Genomic DNA, 18,300 nt, shown 5'->3' on the forward strand with positions numbered 1-18,300 from the left:
CCATGCTTTGAGTCAACGTGCTCATTTTTCAGTGCAGGGTGCATAGGTGTGATAGCCGAGCAGAGCAGAAGTCTGAGTGGACTGGATTCCCCTAGTACGCTCCCAGATGCTAAGTCTGGATCCTCCTAACCCTCCTCCTAGTCTCCAGGACCTGAGCGTAATGCTGAGGGTGGAGGTGTTTGCAGAGCTGCCAGCTGGGAGGAGATGGCACGGGAATTCCCAGGTGCTACTCTCGGCTCACACCCGCAGGGATGGTGCCAAGAACATCGCAGGGATCACCGAGGCTGGGCAAGCGGGAAAGGAAGGTCGAACTTCCGCAGATGTGGCCAGGTCCTCTCCTAGCATCGCCCTTGGCCGCAAGTTCCTTCCTTGGAGGGTCAGCGAGGACGAGCCAGACGCGTCCCGAGCAAGCAGTGAAAAGGGAGGAGCCTGGCAAGGATGACCCCGCGAGGGGTACCCAGGCCCACAAACAAAAGAAATAGGTTCTGCTGACGGTGCCGGAGGAGCGGATGACACGGAAAGTGAGGGCGCTGTGCCCCCGCCCGGGAGATAGCCCGGGCTCCAAGGCGACACGCACAGGGCGTCGCACGCGGGAGCCGGCGGGAGGGGTGGGCGCGAGCGCGCGCAGGGTCTCACGCGGCCCGGAGGCGCGGCGCGCATGCTCAATCCGGCACGCGGGGCGGGAGACCCGGCGCTCCGAGGCGGGGGGAGGAGCGCTCGCGCAGCCGCCCCTGACAGGAGCGGGCTCCGCGGCTGCTGCAGCGCTCAGCGCCCGGGCCCTGCCGGAGCCGGGTCTAGCATGTGCCACGGCTCCCTGGCGGCGGTGACGGCGGCTCCTCTGCAGCAACAGCGGCAGCAGCGGCCGCCATGGCCAAGTCCAGCGCGGAGCTCACCCGCGAGCTGCAAGGTACGAGGCTGCGGTGGTCTCTGGGACGCTCCGTCCGGGAGCCTCCCAGCCCTAGTGCGTTCCTCCTCGCGGTACACCCCGGTCCCTCCGCCCCTCATGCATCCCGGTTCCAGGGCAGCCCCTTGCCCCTGCATCCCAGCTCGGGGCATCGCTGTCCCCAGAGCATCCTCCGCTGCCCCCTCGCCTCACCCGTCAGGACCTACCTGTCCCGGAGCCGCCCGTCCCGATCTTCAGTGACAGGTGCAGTCCCTTCACGCTCCCTGGGGCTGACTCTCAGCTATCCTGGCCCATCCCTAGGCGAAGCATCCAGTCTCCCCGGCGGAGAGTCCCCTTTCCCCCGCCGGGCGGGGCCAGGCCCGCCCCGCCGGGTGATGGGAGCTGCCCCAGGTTCTGACCGCCTCTGGGCTCAACACCCTCCCTCCTCCCGGCCCCGCCCCGGAACTGGCTCCAAAGAGCCCCTCAAGAAGCCGGGCTGTGCCCAGGCCAGTGGGGGCAAAGACGGGAGTCAGGGAAGAGGGCTTGGACTGGAGCTGAAACCGGGAGCAGGGTCTCTGCAGCTCACCTACAACAACCCCCATACCAGCCTGCCCCCTGCTCTCTACCCCACACCCACACCTCAAGGCCTCTCCTGTTTGCCTGGTTCTCAGACTGTTCCAAACCAAGACCGACCCCCCAGCACAGCCACAACCCTGACCCTCAGAGGCGGGAGCACAGGCTAGCCCACGCAGAGACCAGGACTCTCAAGGATACTCAGAGGCGCGCTACACCATGCTGATCTCCCACACCTCCAGAGGCACACAAGCACAGTTGTGAGATGTGTGTACACACATCTTTACAAAAACTGCACGCACACACACTTTACAGAAACTGCACACACACACACACGCACGCACACGCGCACACTGGGATATCTGGATGATTCTCCAGCAGATGGATATGGGACTCATTTAAACACTAACTCCTTCCTACCTCCCTACCCCCCACCCACAGGAGAACTGGCTGGCTCTGTGCCCCTTTCACAACTGCAAGTACAGCATACTCATTCACACTTACCCATCCTCAACACAAGCTCCCTGGCATCTTTACACACATAGTAAAAGGCAGACACCACACCAGACCATCAAGCATGTAGTGGGACACCCCCGCGCCCCTACACACTGACTCACTCTGTATGGGTTGACAGCTGCTGGAGTGCACGGGTTGGGAAAATCCTTCACACTCTCCCAGAGTGCCACCCAACTGCTGTCCCTCAACTCAGGGACATCAGAAGCCAGAGTTTTTTCCGTAGCACCCCTGCCTTTCTAATAGAAAAAGTTACCCAAGAAGGAAAGGTCTCAATTCCTGTTCTTCTTCATCTCTCTCTGATTCTGTCTCCTCCTCTCTGACCCTGCCCCTGGAGGGCCTTGGGTATGTGGGGGCTGCTAGGGTAAGAGGGGCCCTGAGCAGCCTACTACCCACCTGCAGACAGCATCCGGAGGTGCCTGAGCCAAGGGGCTGTGCTCCAACAACATCGCGTGAAGCTGGAGACAAAGCCCAAGAAATTCGAGGACCGAGTACTGGTGAGGGCCTGGACTGGGGGAGGGGAGGGGGAATCAAGGGCACCTGGGCTGGTAAGGGCAAGGAACCTGGGGGGCAAAGGAGACAGAGGTGGAGGAGTGCTGAGAAGACATAGCCTGTGGGAGGGAGAGGCTGGACTAGCTGGATGTCCAGGAACCTGGGGTAGGGCATAAGACAGAAGCAGGGACTTTCAGAGCAGAAGGCCAGCTGGCGGGGGGTGCACATGGGCTGAGGGGGCTGACAGAGGGCAAGGGGACTAAAGCCCAGGAAACTACCATTTGCTGCTGACGCTCTATTTTTCCCTCTCTGAAGGCCCTGACCTCCTGGCGTCTCCACCTCTTCCCCCTTAAAGTCCCAGCCAAGGTGAGTTGGGCTGATGAGTGGGAGAACACCCAGGGTGCCCTCCTCTGAGCCCAGCAGCCAGGCCCTGACCAGGAGCTGCACATTCCCATGCCCCCACCCCTCAGGTGGAGAGCTCCTTCAATGTCCTAGAGATCCGCGCCTTCAACACGCTCAGTCAGAACCAGGTGAGCACTGGAGCGTGGGCCCCACTCCTGGGCCAGCAGGAGGAGGGAGCCTGTGTCTGAGTCCCTGCCGCTCCCTCTCTCCCAGATCCTAGTGGAGACAGAGCGTGGCATCGTGAGCATGCGGCTGCCGTCAGCTGAGAGCGTGGACCAGGTGACACGGCATGTGAGCTCTGCCCTCTCCAAGGTCTGCCCTGGCCCTGGGTGAGTGGCAAAGGAGGAGTCTCTCAGGGGTCAGACAGTAAAGAAGCCCCCTCCCCCCTCCCTCCTTCTCCTGGTCCTGGGACCCTGTGACACCAAGGAGAAGAGCTCTCATGTCCCCAGTCCTGCTTTTCCTAGGGATCCAGAAGCTGTAACAGAGGAAGAGTTGAGAGCCTCTTCCACCCGTCTTGGGATGGATTTGTTGTTTTTCCAGGAGTCTAATCCGGCGTGGAAATGCAGACACCCCGGACGGGCCCCGAGACACGTCCCCCAACTCTGAGACTTCCACATCCACCACCCACAGTGTCTGCGGTGAGCAGGGGCAGGCTCGAGGGAAAGGGGGCCTACACCACCCTGCCCCTTGCTCAGAGTCCTCTGTGGATAGGGCTTGAGGCTCCACAGCTCCCAGACCTCGGAGGTTCATGATGCTGCAGGAGCCCAAGATACTGGCACATAAAATGACCTTGACCTTTCCTTGAACGCTCCAAGTCTCTTCCCCACCCCCTTAGCCTTTAAGGAGCCAGCCCATCTCCTGCCCCACAGGTGGCTTCTCTGAGACCTACGCTGCCCTGTGCGACTACAATGGGCTGCACTGCCGTGAAGAGGTGCAATGGGTGCGTTTGGGCAGGGACCTGGCAGGCGGGCAGGTGGGACCTGGAGGGAGGGGGCCAAGGAGGAGGGGAGCATATGCGAGCCAGTTCCACCTCTCCAAGGATGTGGACACCATCTATCATGCCGAGGATAACCGAGAGTTCAATCTTTTGGATTTCAGCCACTTGGAGAGCCGGTAAGTAGATGGGATAGAGACTTAACCCTGCATTCTAGCCTCAGCCCAGCCCTGGCCCTTCTAGCCTCTCCCTTCTGGCCCCACCCAGCCTGGGCTCTGTCTCCCAGCCCCCACACCCACTGCCCTCCACCCATGTAGGCTTCCAACCACCCCATCCTTCGTCTCTTCTTTCCTGCCCCGGTCACCTGCCCACCACTTTCCTGCCCCCATCAATCTTCCCACAGAGACTTGGCCCTAATGGTGGCAGCCCTGGCCTACAACCAATGGTTCACCAGACTCTACTGCAAAGACCTGCGGCTGGTAGGGTCTAGGAGGAATGGGGGACGGGAGAGTGGTGCCCCCTCTGGCTCCTGACCACACGATCCCCTCTGCCCCCAGGGCTCTGAAGTGCTAGAACAGGTGCTACACACCCTGAGCAAGTCGGGGAGCCTTGAAGAGCTGGTGCTGGACAACGCCGGACTTAAGACGTGAGGCCAGCCTCCTCCTTGGGCAGTGGTGCCCCTTGATATAGTCTTAGGGTCCCAGAACCTCAGGGCATGATATAGGCCTCGTGATGTAGAACCATCTCATCCAGCTCCTCACTTTACAGAAGAGGAGACTGAGGCCCAAAGAGGGCACGCAGCAAGTCCCACCTAAGCCTCCCGACCCCCAGCTCCACGGCCTTCCCCAGTATCTCCGAGCCCCATCCCCTCCTGCCGTCAGCCGCAGAGCAGACTACTCTGCTCCGGTCTCGAGGACCCACAGCCGGGCTTTGTCTCAGCACCACTTCCCAGGTACTCCTGAGTGACAGCAGGCTCCCTGCAGGCCCCAAGCTGCTCCCCACCTGCGGGAACCGCTGACCATCGCAGCCCCAGCCAGGCAGGCAGATGGAGGAGGAGGGGAAGCCCAGAGCCTGGGACAAACACATCCTTCCTCCCCTTCCCTGAAGGGACTTTGTCCAGAAGCTGGCCGGGGTGTTTGGGGAGAACGGGAGCTGTGTGCTGCATGCCCTCACTCTGTCCCACAACCCCATCGAGGACAAGGGTGAGCCCCGGCCCTGAATCCTGCCCCCACCGCAATGCAGACCCCCCCAGCCCAGCCCAGAGCCCAACCCAGGGCTGAACAGGGGCTCTCCAACCTAATGCCAGCCCCTATCCCAGTACCTCCATCCTAGACCCCAGGCCCACATTCCACTCAAGCCCCCTGTCTGACTACACCACCTGCCCCCACTGCCTATCTCTCAGGGAGCCCCCTTTCTCTCTGCACTCCCCAGGTTTCCTCAGTCTGAGCCAGCAGCTCCTTTGCTTCCCCACTGGCCTCACCAAACTGTGCCTGGCCAAGACTGCCATCTCCCCTCGAGGTACTTGCCCCAGGACCCCTGACCTCTGGCCCCTGACCCCTCCCCTGCCCTGTACTACCTGGGTATCAAGTCCCAGAGGCCCCACCCATGCACATGGCATCCCAAAGATCACAGAAGGGACAGGAGCACAGCTGGGGAGTGGGAAAGAGTTGTGTGCAAGGGGGAGAGGTGGGGATGGGGGCCAACCCAGCCCAGTGCCCGCTGTGCTCAGGGCTCCAAGCACTGGGCCAGACCTTTGGGGCCAACCCGGCCTTTGCCAGCTCCCTCCGGTACCTGGACCTGAGCAAGAACCCTGGGCTGCTCGCCACCGACGAGGCCAATGTGAGTCTATGAACGGCGCCTCAAGTCCCTGCAGAAATACACTCAGGGCCTGGAGTCTCAGCCCTTTAGCCCTGGGGAGGGGAGGGGCTCTGTCACCCCTCCCCCTGCAGCCCCCTCTGTCCTTCCTTCCCAGGCCCTCTACAGTTTCCTGGCCCAGCCCAATGCCCTGGTACACCTGGACCTGGCGGGGACCGACTGCACCATCGACTCGGTGAGGGGTTGGTGATGGGGGCGCCAGCCTGCAGGGACTTGGGGAGGCCAGGGTGGTCTCTGCCTCACCTTGTACTCTCTGGTCTCTGTACTCTGAGTACAGAGGTGGGCCGAGCTGGCAGGATGGCTTCAGGTTCAGCAAAATTCCAAAGCGACCCCAAAGCTCACCCCTGTGTGGCACTTTGTCTTTGCACTGCCCAAGGTTGTGCTGGCTGTGCCTGAAAGCCAGCCTGGATCCATCCCCTGGCTGTGCACCCCAGCGCAGGGCTGAGCCCCCCCGGAGGAAAGGACTCCTTCCCTAACTTGAACCAGCCACCTTATAAGCCTGTGGTGGCCCTAGCTTTAAGACATCCACTGCCTATGAGCCTCTCACATCCCTGGGGCCAGGCAGGTGGGTGGGAGGAGACCCACTTTCCACAGAGGGGAAACTGAGGCTTGAAGAGGCTAAGTGGGGCAGGCACAGCGGGACTTGCACGGACTGACCACAGAGGGTGAAGCACCAGGACCTCGGTGGGGTCGGAGGAGGGAGTCCTCTCTGCCCCTCCCGGCAGCCCTCCCAGCCCTGTGAGACGCGCCCTGTCTCCCCCACAGCTTCTGGGCGCCCTGCTCCACGGCTGCTGCTCCCACCTCACCTACCTCAACCTGGCGCGAAACAGCTGCTCCCACAGGTGGGAGCGCAGGGGTGTGGGGAGGGGAGGGGCACGCCATGGACACCCCCTCCCTTGCTGACCGCAGACATCTCTGCAGGAAGGGCCGGGAGGCCCCCCCGGCCTTCAAGCAGTTCTTCAGCAGCGCCTACACTCTGAGCCACGTCAACCTGTCGGCCACGAGGCTGCCCCTGGAGGCCCTCAGGTCGGGTGGGTGCAGGGTTGGGGGCGTCCGACGGGGAGCCCTGGGAGAAGGGGCGAAGGGTAAAGGTGAGCCCGCTGACCTTCCTCCCACAGGGCGCTGCTCCAGGGCCTGTCCCTCAACAGTCACCTCAGCGATCTGCACCTGGACCTCAGCAGCTGTGAGGTGGGCCCTCCTTCCCCTGCCATTCATCTCTCTGACCTAAGTCAAGCTCTGACTCCCTGTTGCCTCTGCACTACCCCTCTGCAGCCCCACAACCTGACCACACCTCCACTCTTTCTAGAGGTCATTTCCAGTCTCCAGTATCCCCTCCCTGACCGCTTGGGAAGGGAAATACCAGGCTTTCCCAGCAGATGGCAGGAGCAGGCTGTCTCCAGAGCACCAGCCCAGAGATTTTTCTGGCCAAAGGAAGGGAAGAGCCCCAGGGAAGGATCTGGTGTGGAGAAGGGGGCCTCCTGATTTCCCTCCCGAGACCCGATTTGACCTTGAATCCTGGAATGACTCCTCTTATCTCTGAGCATTAGAGGGGCCCTATCTTCCACCCCAGTCCCTGCCTCCTGCCTCACCCTTACTGTGTCCCTACAGCTTCGCTCAGCTGGAGCCCAGGCTTTGCAGGAGCAGCTAGGGGCTGTCACCTGTGTGGGCAGCCTGGATCTGTCAGACAATGGTGAGTGGGGGCCCCTCCCTTCCTGGGGGCCAGGTGGGGGCAGGGGCCTGGAGCCTGGGGGAGAAACCCTCAGATGACTCCAGTGAGCTTCAGGCCTCAAGTCCAGGCCTCTCCATCTGCCGGCCAGGGTTCGACTCGGACCTCCTGACACTGGTGCCTGCACTTGGGAAGAACAAGTCTCTCAAGCACCTGTTCCTGGGCAAGAACTTCAACGTCAAGGCCAAGTGAGGCCCCCCTCCCTATACCCACAGACCCCCGCTCCATCACTGGCCTGTCCTTTTGGCTCACTGTATCACCCCTGAGCACCTTTCTGCTGCTCCAGTAGCATGACCCCAGCCCCCTCCCCTCCTACTCTGAGCCCCGACTCCCCGCAGGACCCTGGAGGAGATCCTCCACAAGCTGGTACAGCTGATCCAGGAAGAGGACTGTGTGAGTGCCAGGGCCTGGGAGGGGACCTGCAGTGACGGGGGCTGCAGGGACTGGGTCCAACCCCCCACTTGCCCACACAGTCCCTGCAGTCACTGTCGGTGGCAGACTCCCGGCTGAAGCTTCGCACCAGCATCCTCATCAATGCCCTGGGCAGCAACACCTGCCTGGCGAAGGTGGATTTGAGCGGCAATGGCATGGAGGACATCGGGGCCAAGATGCTGTCTAAGGCCCTGCAGATAAACTCCTCCCTCAGGTGGGGCCCACGCCTTGACCCTCTCACCTGGAGCCCCAGCCCTCCCCCAAACACACATACCTCCCCTCCCTACTACCTCACTGCTAATACCCCAGTTTCCAGGAGACCCGTAGTCCCAGGACTATCTCTGAGTCAGCCTCATTAACCAGGAAAGGTGGGAGGGCTCCCAACAGGGCTGTCCCTGCTCCCTAAGAGAGGCCCAGTAGGAGGGGTAACAAGCTGATGCCCACCCTTTCCCCAGAACTATCCTCTGGGATCGGAACAATACATCCGCCCTGGGCTTTCTGGACATTGCGAGGGCCCTGGAGAGGTGAGTAGGCTAGGGTCCTGCCCTAACCAAGCCCCCAGCCTCCCTGTATCTGGATCCAGCCTGAACTTCACAAGCCCCAATCCAGCACATCTGACCTAATTGCATAGAAATGTTAAGGAGGACCATGGAGGGACATGGTCAGAAAGAGCGGGGTGTGGGTAGCAGGAGCCTGCCCTGCCACCTCCTCCCCACCCAGCTGTGCCACTCTGTCCCACAGCAACCACACGCTGCGCTTCATGTCCTTCCCGGTGAGCGACATCTCCCAAGCCTACCGCAGCGCCCCAGAGCGCACCGAGGATGTCTGGCAGAAGGTGGTAGCCTGAGCAGGGTGGATGCCCGGGGGCAGGGGCCAGCCCGCCTGCCCTGGTCCTGACCCCACCCACCCATCATCTCTAGATCCAGTGGTGCCTGGTGAGGAACAATCACTCCCAGACATGCCCCCAGGAGCAGGCCTTCAGGCTGCAGCAGGGCCTGGTGACCAGCAGCGCCGAGCAAGTAAACGTTTCCCTCGGGGACATGGGGGCGCACGTGGGCATGCGGGGAGCACAGGGGTGATGTGTTGGAGTGCGGGGGTGGGGGTGGGGAGGGGTCAGGAGAGAGGCCTCCTGAGGTGCCTACAGCTGGACTGAGCGTGTGAGAGAGCAAACAAAACAGACGTGCAGAACGTGGGCCCCAACGTGAGAGAACATGTGGGCAAACAGCAGGGGTCTCGGACAAGGGATCCCAGGACTGTGGGAGCTCTGCTGAGTGTTCAAGAACAGCCTCCCAAGAAGAGGAGGGGACAGGCCATCGGCAGACGTCACCCTTGCCCCATCAGTGGCGGCACCAGCAACATGGTCCAAGGGAGCCCAGAAATGGGGCACCCAGGGCCTACCTGGGAAGGTGCAGAGGCGGGGGTGCCCCCTGACACTCCTGCCGCTGTGCTGCAGATGCTGCAGCGACTGTGCGGACGGGTGCAGGAGGAGGTCCGGGCCCTGAGGCTGTGCCCCCTGGAGCCTGTGCAAGACGAGCTGCTCTACGCCCGGGATCTCATCAAGGATGCCAAGAACTCCCGGGCGGTGAGCGTTCTGCAGCCCTGCCCTCCCTTGACAGTCTGGAGAGGACAGGAAGGCCACGTGCCAACCCAGGAGCATCCAGCCCCTGCCCCGTGCATCTACCCTCCTAGCCCAGGGCCCCCAGGGACCCAGCGAGGCCCGATTCTGGCTTTCTGATCAGACCCTGTTCCTTCTCCAGCTGTTTCCCAGCCTCTACGAGCTGGGCCACATGCTGGCCAATGACGGGCCTGTGCGGCAGAGGCTGGAGTCAGTGGCCAGCGAGGTGTCCAAGGCTGTGGACAAGGAGCTGCAGGCAAGTCCCAGGGAGGAGCCCAGTGCTGACCAAGGCCCTTAGCCGAGGGCAGAGGTCAGCACAGGGGGATTACTATGGGCAAGAAGAAAGTGCAGAAGACCACCTACACGCCCACTGCCCCAGGCATTGCCAGGAAACTGGGCTCGGATGTTTGCTGCTCCTTTCAGCCTTAGCCCCTGAACTCTGACCTCTCCCTCTGGACTCTGATCCTTAGACTGACTCTCCCCTGTCCATGTGTCCATGTGGTGGGATGGCAGGAACGCTGAGCAGGATGTGGGGAGGCCTGAGTGTCCAGGGCTCTGCTGCTAACCTGCCCTGTGACCTTGATGAGCTAGACACACTGCAGTCTCTTCCATTGTGGGGCGAGCCCTGACCTCCTTGGGGCTCTGGCCTCCTTTCCTCCCACGCTAGGTGATCCTGGAGTCCATGGTCAGCCTGACGCAGGAATTATGCCCCGTGGCCATGCGGGTGGCCGAAGGGCACAACAAGATGCTGAGCAACGTGGCCGAGCGTGTCACCGTGCCCCGGAACTTCATCCGCGGGGCGCTACTGGAGCAGGCGGGACAGGATATTCAAAACAAGCTGGAGTGAGAGGCAGGGGCGGGGCTGGGATGGGCTGGACTTGGCCTTGAGCACTTAGGGACTCCGGGGCCCAGCTATCAGCAATGAATAATGAATGACAATCTCCATTATAAGAGATGAATCTTTAACCAACTGCAACCTTGCTATTTAGGGTCTGACTGGTCTTTGCCCTAGAAGTGTAAATGCTGAGCTGGGGTTTAGGAGTCCAGACAGTGCACACAGGTGTACACGTACACACAGCCGCACACAGACCCCAGGAGTTGACCTCTAGAAACAAAGCACAGCCTCCTCAGAGGTAGGGGCAAAGAATACGGGTGTATGGACTGCACTGCCTATCCCCCCAAGTTTTCGTGGCCCCTAGAGCACTCTTTCATTCCAGTCTGGGTACCACCTCTCAAGACAAGGAAACGAAGGAAAATTATAACGCAAACCTGTGAAATAGGCAAGCTCAAGAAGTACTGGTTCCTGCTCTTCCAGCAGTTGTTGCTGTTCAGTCACTCAGTTGTGTCCGACTCTTTGCAACCCTTTGGACTACAGCACTCCAAGCATCCCTGTCCTTCACTATCTCCTGGAGTTTGCTCACACTCGTATCCATTGAGTCAATGATGCCAGCTGAGGCCAGCAGAATTCACTCAGCAACTCAACTTACCTCTCTCTGTTGCCCTGGAGCTCCAGGGGCCTGACCCAGAGCCCCCGTGCTCCTCTTTCTCCTTGGTTCCTTTTCGTCCACCCTCCTCATCCACATACCCCCAGGCTGGAAGGGCTGTGGGTGGAGCTGAGTGGTAGACCCAGGGTACCTTGTACAGCAGCTGTGTTCTCTGTGGGCAGCCAGGGCAGCTGGCCCACTCCCTCAGGCATCTGGGAAAGGCTGGGGCCGAGACTCTGAGGTGGGGAGGGGGAGCTGAGTAGCTCCCCCTGTGCCCACAGTGAAGTGAAGCTCTCAGTCGTCACCTATTTGACCAACTCCATAGTAGACGAGATCCTGCAGGAGCTATACCACTCCCACAAGAGCCTGGTAAGACTTCTGAGCCTCCACCAGGCCCAGGGAGGCCCTCTACGCCATCCCACATCAGCCCACCTGCCCCTCCCCAACCCTCCCCATCAAGATCCTGGGAGGCGGGCAACCTCCTTGGGATCTTGATCTTCCTTGTTCACACCTGTCCTTCCCTAGGCCCGACACCTGGCCCAGCTAAGAACATTGTCAGATCCACCAGGGGGGCCAGGCCAAGGGCAAGATCTGTCCTCCCGAGGCCGAGGTCGGAACCACGACCACGAGGAGACCACAGATGATGAGCTTGGAACCAACATCGTGAGCACCCCTACTCCCCTCCTTAACCTTGGTCCTGCCCCCGAACCTGCAAACCACTGTCCCTTTCTACATCCCTGGACTCCACCCTCTGCCCCACACTGGGTCTCATGCCCTCACCCCGATCAGGCCCAGCCTCTTCCCTCGTCCCATTGCCTCGGCTGCCTGAGGACAGGGAGCCAGGATGGACTCTAAAGAGAAGACTTCATGCGGGATGGGAGGCTCCAGGTGAGTCTCCTGGGACTTGCCACCTGGCCCCATCACGTGCCTCCCTCTCTGCAGGACACCATGGCCATCAAAAAGCAGAAACGCTGCCGCAAGATCCGGCCAGTGTCTGCCTTCATTAGTGAGTCTTCCAGCCTCCGTGCTAATGGCACTGATTCTGTTTCTTTTATCTCTGCCTCTCCAGCCTACTCTCTCCCCTGCCCTCCTGCTAGTCCCTCTAACGCTGCTGTCCCCACAGGTGGGAGCCCTCAGGACATGGAAAGTCAGCTGGGGAGCCTGGGAATCCCCCCTGGCTGGTTCTCAGGACTCGGGAGCAGCCAGCCTGCAGCTAGTGGTTCCTGGGAAGGTCTATCTGAGCTGCCCACTCATGGCTATAAACTAAGGCATCAAACACAAGGGCGGCCCCGGCCCCCCAGGACCACCCCTCCAGGACCTGGTCGGCCCAGTGTGAGTCCCTAAGGCCTCACCAGAGGACCGACTTCACTTAGCAATGCCAGAGCCAAGGACTCTAGCTCTAGGACACCAATGCCAGAGGTCCTTGCCCTGTGGGATCGGGCGGGGGCCCAGGCAGGCCATGGAACAGAGGAGGGAGTATCCAGATTGGAAGGAGCTAGACCTGGCCACAGATAGGAAATCTGTCTGCTGGACAGTGGCAGTTCTCATTTTGGTGAGAGTCAAGAGCCGCCAAGCTTGAGATCCTCATGTAGCCTGAAGTCTGTGTTTGTGTGGGGTCAGGAGGAGGCAAGGTCACGTCCCAGGGGGCTGGCCTTGAATAGAGGGGAGGAGGGCTTCCTCACTCAGATAATATATCCTACAGGACTTTCCTCCCAGCAGGCACCAGTACCTGGGACCCGTCAGGAGAACGGAATGGCCACCCGCCTGGATGAGGGGCTGGAGGACTTCTTCAGCAGAAGAGTCATGGATGAAAGCTCCAGGTGCGGCATCCAGGCACACCCCCAGTTTCAGCAGGCCCCGAGGCCCTAGAAAAGCTCCTGTGTCCACCCACCTCCCAGGGAGGTTTCTCCAGTGGCAGTCTCCCTGGGACATTTCCCCCCACATTCTCTTTCTTCCCCACCCAGCCCTTAGTTCCCCTGCTCTCTGAATCTCCTCAGGACAGCTGGAAGGAACCACCGGAGTGGGACTGCAGGAGCTGGGGGTTGGGTAGCAGCACCTGGGATGGGATGAGAGTGGTACCAGGCCTGGAGGGGACATGCTGTCACTGTCCTGCACAGATGCCCCAGCCTCTCTCCTGAAGGAACTGGGTCACTTGGAAAGGCTGAGAGGAGGTGGGGGAAGGGGTGGAGGGAAGAGACTGCTGGAGGGCTACGACAGGAAAGGTGAGGACACCATCCCCTGGGAATATGTAGACAGAGTTATGAGCAGCAGGGAACGCTAGATGAGAGAGAGTGGGGGATTCTGAGAACTGCCAGCGGCCTCAGCATCTGGCACTGGGCCCTCCCCATGACTTTGTCACTAACTCACCCCGACCCTGCCCAGCTACCCCCGGACTCTGAGGAGCCTGCGTCCAGGCCCGTCCGAACCGCCACTGCCTCCACTCCAGAAGAAAAGGCGCCGAGGCCTGTTTCACTTTCGCCGGCCCCGGAGCTTCAAGGGGGACAGGGGGCCAGGCTCCCCCACCTCCGGGCTCCTCCTCCCTCCTCCCCCACCCCCACCCCCAACTCAGGAGAGCCCCCCCAGCCCAGATCCCCCCAGCCTTGGCAATAACTCCTCCCCCTGCTGGAGCCCCGAGGAGGAAAGCAGCCTGCTCCCCACATTTGGCGGGAGCCGGGGGCCTTCCTTCCGCAGGAAGACGGTAAGTGAGGCAGGGGCTCTGAGTCCTGCTTTGCTGCCCTCACACAGCCCATCCGCCCCAGGCAAATAGTGGCAGGATGCTAGAACTAGGGATCAGGAGAACTTTGTCATCCCAGGTCTCCACTCCTTGGCTCCGTGGGCTAAGCCTGGTGACCCAGACTCCCAGCATGCAAAGGAGGGCAGTGGAAGGACTCCTCAGAGGGTCTGGGTAGGGCTTCCAGACAGGGGACTTGGAGAGGTAAGGAGCTCCTTCTCCATAAGAAACTGCTTGTAAACCTGTAACCTTGTTCCAGGACACTGAGGGGGCAGAGCCTGGGGAGGGAGGCCAGGCCCCCGGGACAGCACAGCAGCTGAGGGTCCACGGTGTTGCCCTTCCTGGGTTGGGAAGAGCCAAGGGTTGGAGCTTCGATGGGAAACGAGAGGTGAGAGAAGCCCAGGGTGGCAAACTGGGGGTCCTGCAGGTCCCTGCTTACCCCCCTCCCCTCCCCATGGGCCTGCCCCGCTCCCCTCCCCATGGGCCTGCCCCCCTCCCCTCCCCATGGGCCTGCCCCGCTCCCCTCCCCATGGGCCTGCCCCCCTCCCCTCCCCATGGGCCTGCCCCGCTCCCCTCCCCATGGGCCTGCCCCGCTCCCCTCCCCATGGGCCTGCCCCCCTCCCCTCCCCATGGGCCTGCCCCCCTCCCCTCCCCATGGGCCTGCCCCGCTCCCCTCCCCATGGGCCTGCCCCGCTCCCCTCCCCATGGGCCTGCCCCCCTCCCCTCCCCATGGGCCTGCCCCCCTCCCCTCCCCATGGGCCTGCCCCGCTCCCCTCCCCATGGGCCTGCCCCGCTCCCCTCCCCATGGGCCTGCCCCGCTCCCCTCCCCATGGGCCTGTGGTTGGTAGGTCCATGGAGAGAGCAGTGCTTTGGGGAGGAAGGTGTGTGCTGTGGCTCTGCCCCTACACTTGGTGCAGAACCCTGGACAAGTCACTTAACCTTCCGGAGCCTCTGTTTCCTTGTAAAGTGTGTGGCCCCCAAAATACTTAACTTCTAGAGCAGCTTCCCAAATTTTAGTGACTTGATCACCAGCTTTATGACTGCTTTAACCTTATCCACATACCATGGCATTATTATATAACATTTTTATTGAAATCAACTCACCTTTTTAAACTCAGTCTGGACCTAAGCATTATCATCTTTTAAAATCACAGGCTTGTACTAGTCATGTTTTTTCTACAACACATAAAATAAACACATATTAAAATAACAGTATATTCATTCATGTAAACCATTTCTTAAGTCCCCTAGGGGTGGTATGGGTATCATTCTTTGAGGAAATGAGTCTGAGTGTCAGAGACCAATGACATGAGATGCTAGAGCAGAAGCCCCTTGCTAACCGCAGTCCCCACACGGAAGAGACTTTTTTATGACCTGACTCAGCTGTCCTTTCAGGGCACAGGCCCAGACCTGGAGGGCAGCGTCCAGGCTTGGCAGAAACGGCGTTCTTCAGATGATGCAGGTGAGAATGGGCAACGTCACTTCCTTCCTTTGACCCCGCTCTCAGAGCCCCACCTAACATGCATTTCCCCCCTCTCCCTTTCCCACCCTCTCCTTCCACTCTAGGGCCTGGAGCCTGGAAGCCCCCGCCACCCCCCCAAAGCACCAAGCCGAGCTTCAGCGCCATGCGCCGAGCAGAGGCCACGTGGCATATAGGTATGGAAAGCCTCTTTCCTGGCAGCAGCTCTGAAGGCCCGAGTGTGTCCAAACAGACAAGCCAATCAAGGTGGGGCAGTACAGTGTCAACATTATGAAGATGCTTCAGGGTATCTATAAAACTACATCCAAAAAAAACAAACCACCCGGTCCAAAGAAAGGCCCCCCGGAACAAAAGTGCTTTGCCAGGCTGAGCCAACGGGAACAAAACTTTATGGATGGTCGCAGGGAATTCTCTAGAGCAGGGGCCATCAGCAGAACGGTACCCTCCATAAAGAAGGCCTCTCTCTGTACCTCAGCTAGGGAAATGGTGGGCAGTACCAACCAGGTCCACCTCAAACATTCCAGTCCCCTCCACAAATAGCTCACCAGATCATCCTCTGCCCACACAGAAAGGTGCCAACCAGAAGGGGCAAGAGCCCCCTGCCTTGGGGGTCAGACACCCTGGGTGTTCAATTGGGCTCAGCCACCACCCGTAGTGTTGACCTCAAACAAGTAATTTACCTTCCAGAATAAAGGGTGGGGGATCATAGTATGACACCTTCCTTCTGCTGGGTTCAGAGCACCTTTCATTTAGGGAGCCGCTAACGGAAAACCAATCAGCTTGGCATCATTCTCAGTTCCCACAGGCCTGGAATGTGACCCTCCAACAATATGGACAGGGACAAATCTCCCTGGAGAGGTTGACACTCTTCTTCCCTCCTCCACTCCCACCCCAGGGCTAGGGCATGAGGGTGCCCTGCAGAGCTAGGCTGGCCTGAGGCTTGGCGATGCCTGGGCACCTGCCCCATCCTCCAAGGCCAGCACATCACCTGGACATCTTCCCTGATGATCCCGTCCCATAAGCAGACTAGTTAAGACACCCGAAGAGGGGTTCCAGCTTTCATTTAGGAGACCATGGTTGTGGGGGATGGGGTGCTCCCCCCGTCCCCCCCCCAACACACACCTACTGCCAGCACCTTCCAGGTCTTCCTTACCTGCACCTCACAGATACAGACACAGACAATCCCATCCACGTCACATATCCTCGGGTCTGGAGTGCATAAAGCCACAAGGCGGGGCTAGGGTGCGGCGAGAATGCCAGGCACCTCTCCTCCAGATTCACCACCTAAATCAGACTGGCAGAGAGTCCTAGGAAGGCCAGGCTGCAGCCTTGGCAGGGCCCCGGGGCACTGCAGCCCTGGATGGGCAGCCATGCCTGTGAACCCAGCAGGCCCCAGACCCTGGCTCTGTCCCTGCTCTTCAAGAGGGTCAGCCCGAGCTCCCTGCAGAGGTGACAGGCTCAGGAGGATCCTGGGGACCAAGGGCAAAGGAAACTGGAGAGCAGAAGGCGACATCCAAGGCAGAGACGTAGGAGCAGAGGGGCTTGGAGGGGAAAGTCCTGGCCTCCAGGGCTTTACAGGGGGAGGGGACTGGGAGGGCTATGCAAGGATGTCTTTTCCTGCAGTTTCTCCTCTCTCCCTATCCCCCAGCTGAGGAGAGCGCCCCCAACCACGGCTGCCAGAGCCCCAGCCCAGCCTCCCAAGATGGGGAGGAGGAAAAGGAGGGGGCTGTCTTCCCAGAGAGGACGGTTCCCACCAGGAATGCTAAGGTGAGAGCCAGCAAGGCAGTGGGGAGGGACCTTTGATGAAGCAAAAGGACAAACTAATTGACCCAGCCTCCTCCTTCTTTGCCAGCTGCAGGACCCTCCATTAGCTCTGAAGCCCCCCAAGCCCGTGGCTGTGCCAAGGGGCCGCCGACCCCCACAGGAGCCAGGGGGCCGGGAGGAGGTCGAGACTGGGGGTGCAGCCCCAGGAATGAACAAACCCCGGCTGCGGCTGGGCTCACAGCAAGACCAAGAGGAGCCTGAGATCCAAGGTGTGCCACCTGCTAGAGGGGCTGTGGGTACCTCTGGGGCCTCCCTGCCCACCCCCCCGTCAAGTCCCTTCCTGGGCACAGGACGAGTAGCAGACAGCCAGGAGCCACGGCCTGGGTGAGCGCCCAGCCCAGGAGCCCCACTCTCATGCCAGGCCTGCCTTGACTGTCACTGCAGGGGCCCCAGATCCAGGCCGCCGGACTGCACCCCTGAAGCCTAAGCGGACACGGCGGGCGCAGTCCTGCGACAAGCTGGAACCTGACAGAAGACAGCCCCCTGACCCCACAGGTGCCAGAGGGGCGGTGAGAGGGTGGTCCCCCTGCCCACCCATCCATCTGACGCAGCGCCCCCGCACGGGGCAGCTGGCTCTCCTTGCTGGGGAGACAGGGTTCCCTGGATTTTCCCAGCAGGAACCAGCGAGCCGGGAACAGACTGACAGCCACTACGGCACCCTCCCCAGCCCTCCTCTCGACATGTGCCTCACAAGGACTCCGACCCCCACCCACCCCCACACCCCCAAGCCCCTCTGCCAGCCCCTGTCCCAGGGGTGCAGGATGAGGCACGGGGAACCAGAAGTGGGGGAGCAGCCTGGAGAGAGGGAGGCTCTGCTCTCTCTGCAGATCTCCTCTCCTGGGAGGGCGGATCTGTCCCTCCATCCCCAGGGGCTCTTTCTCCACTTGTATAGAATAAAAAAACAAAATCACTGCCTGCCTGCGTCTCTGCTGTCTTCCTCATTCTCTGCTCCCATTCCCCACCAGATGCTCCCCTTCCCTCAGTCCCCCACAGTGGGGAAAAGTAGGGACCATCCCCCCAGAGATGGGACTAGAGCTCTAAGGGAAGAGGCAGGAAAGACTGGAGAGCTGCTGGATGGGAAGGGACTCGGAAACCCCCAGGCAGGGGATGTCATTTGCAGGGTCTGGGCTGAAAGCTGGCTGCAGAAGGGGCCAAGGTTGCAGAAAGCAGCATCATTGTGTGTTGGGCTTTGCGGAGGTACAGTGGTACTGGGGAGGTGCTGGTGTCCCAGGAGGAGATTGGGAGCAGTATGCTATGTGTGTGTGTACGTGTGTGCTTATGTACAGGCAGGCTCACTAATGGTGGTATTAAATGGTGGTGTGTCATCCCGGGGGCA

The 18,300-nt window shown here is 60.7% G+C and overlaps 1 protein-coding gene across 1 annotated transcript; it reads left to right on the plus strand.

Annotated features, from left to right (window-relative positions):
* The first annotated feature begins 818 nt into the window (after positions 1–818).
* CARMIL3 (capping protein regulator and myosin 1 linker 3) lies at positions 819–17,816 on the plus strand. Its single transcript, XM_068964045.1, has 40 exons — positions 819–907; positions 2,372–2,466; positions 2,777–2,827; positions 2,932–2,991; positions 3,077–3,192; positions 3,404–3,501; positions 3,733–3,803; positions 3,903–3,976; positions 4,201–4,276; positions 4,355–4,443; positions 4,905–4,999; positions 5,229–5,315; positions 5,527–5,636; positions 5,770–5,847; positions 6,438–6,514; positions 6,594–6,698; positions 6,791–6,860; positions 7,281–7,362; positions 7,490–7,586; positions 7,737–7,791; positions 7,872–8,044; positions 8,286–8,354; positions 8,572–8,665; positions 8,751–8,849; positions 9,284–9,412; positions 9,588–9,701; positions 10,113–10,288; positions 11,211–11,298; positions 11,455–11,592; positions 11,872–11,935; positions 12,053–12,261; positions 12,649–12,749; positions 13,312–13,627; positions 13,920–14,048; positions 15,056–15,122; positions 15,227–15,316; positions 16,789–16,907; positions 16,993–17,173; positions 17,349–17,459; positions 17,582–17,816. Exons 1-40 carry the CDS (start codon positions 868–870, stop codon positions 17,605–17,607), a joined length of 4,119 nt encoding a protein of 1,372 aa, XP_068820146.1. The 5' UTR covers positions 819–867; the 3' UTR covers positions 17,608–17,816.
* Positions 17,817–18,300: the final 484 nt, after the last annotated feature.

The sequence above is a fragment of the Capricornis sumatraensis genome, chromosome 2 (genome assembly GCF_032405125.1).
Source record: "Capricornis sumatraensis isolate serow.1 chromosome 2, serow.2, whole genome shotgun sequence".
NCBI classification, from domain to species: domain Eukaryota; kingdom Metazoa; phylum Chordata; class Mammalia; order Artiodactyla; family Bovidae; genus Capricornis; species Capricornis sumatraensis.

Bases quoted from the DNA above. Each gene is read 5' to 3' on its own strand.
- CARMIL3 (XM_068964045.1), top strand. From the start codon at position 868: ATGGCCAAGTCCAGCGCGGAGCTCACCCGCGAGCTGCAAG. The intron at 3,804-3,902 runs GTGCGTTTGGGC...CACCTCTCCAAG, and splicing joins GCCGTGAAGAGGTGCAATGG to GATGTGGACACCATCTATCA. The intron at 11,936-12,052 runs GTGAGTCTTCCA...CTGTCCCCACAG, and splicing joins GCCAGTGTCTGCCTTCATTA to GTGGGAGCCCTCAGGACATG.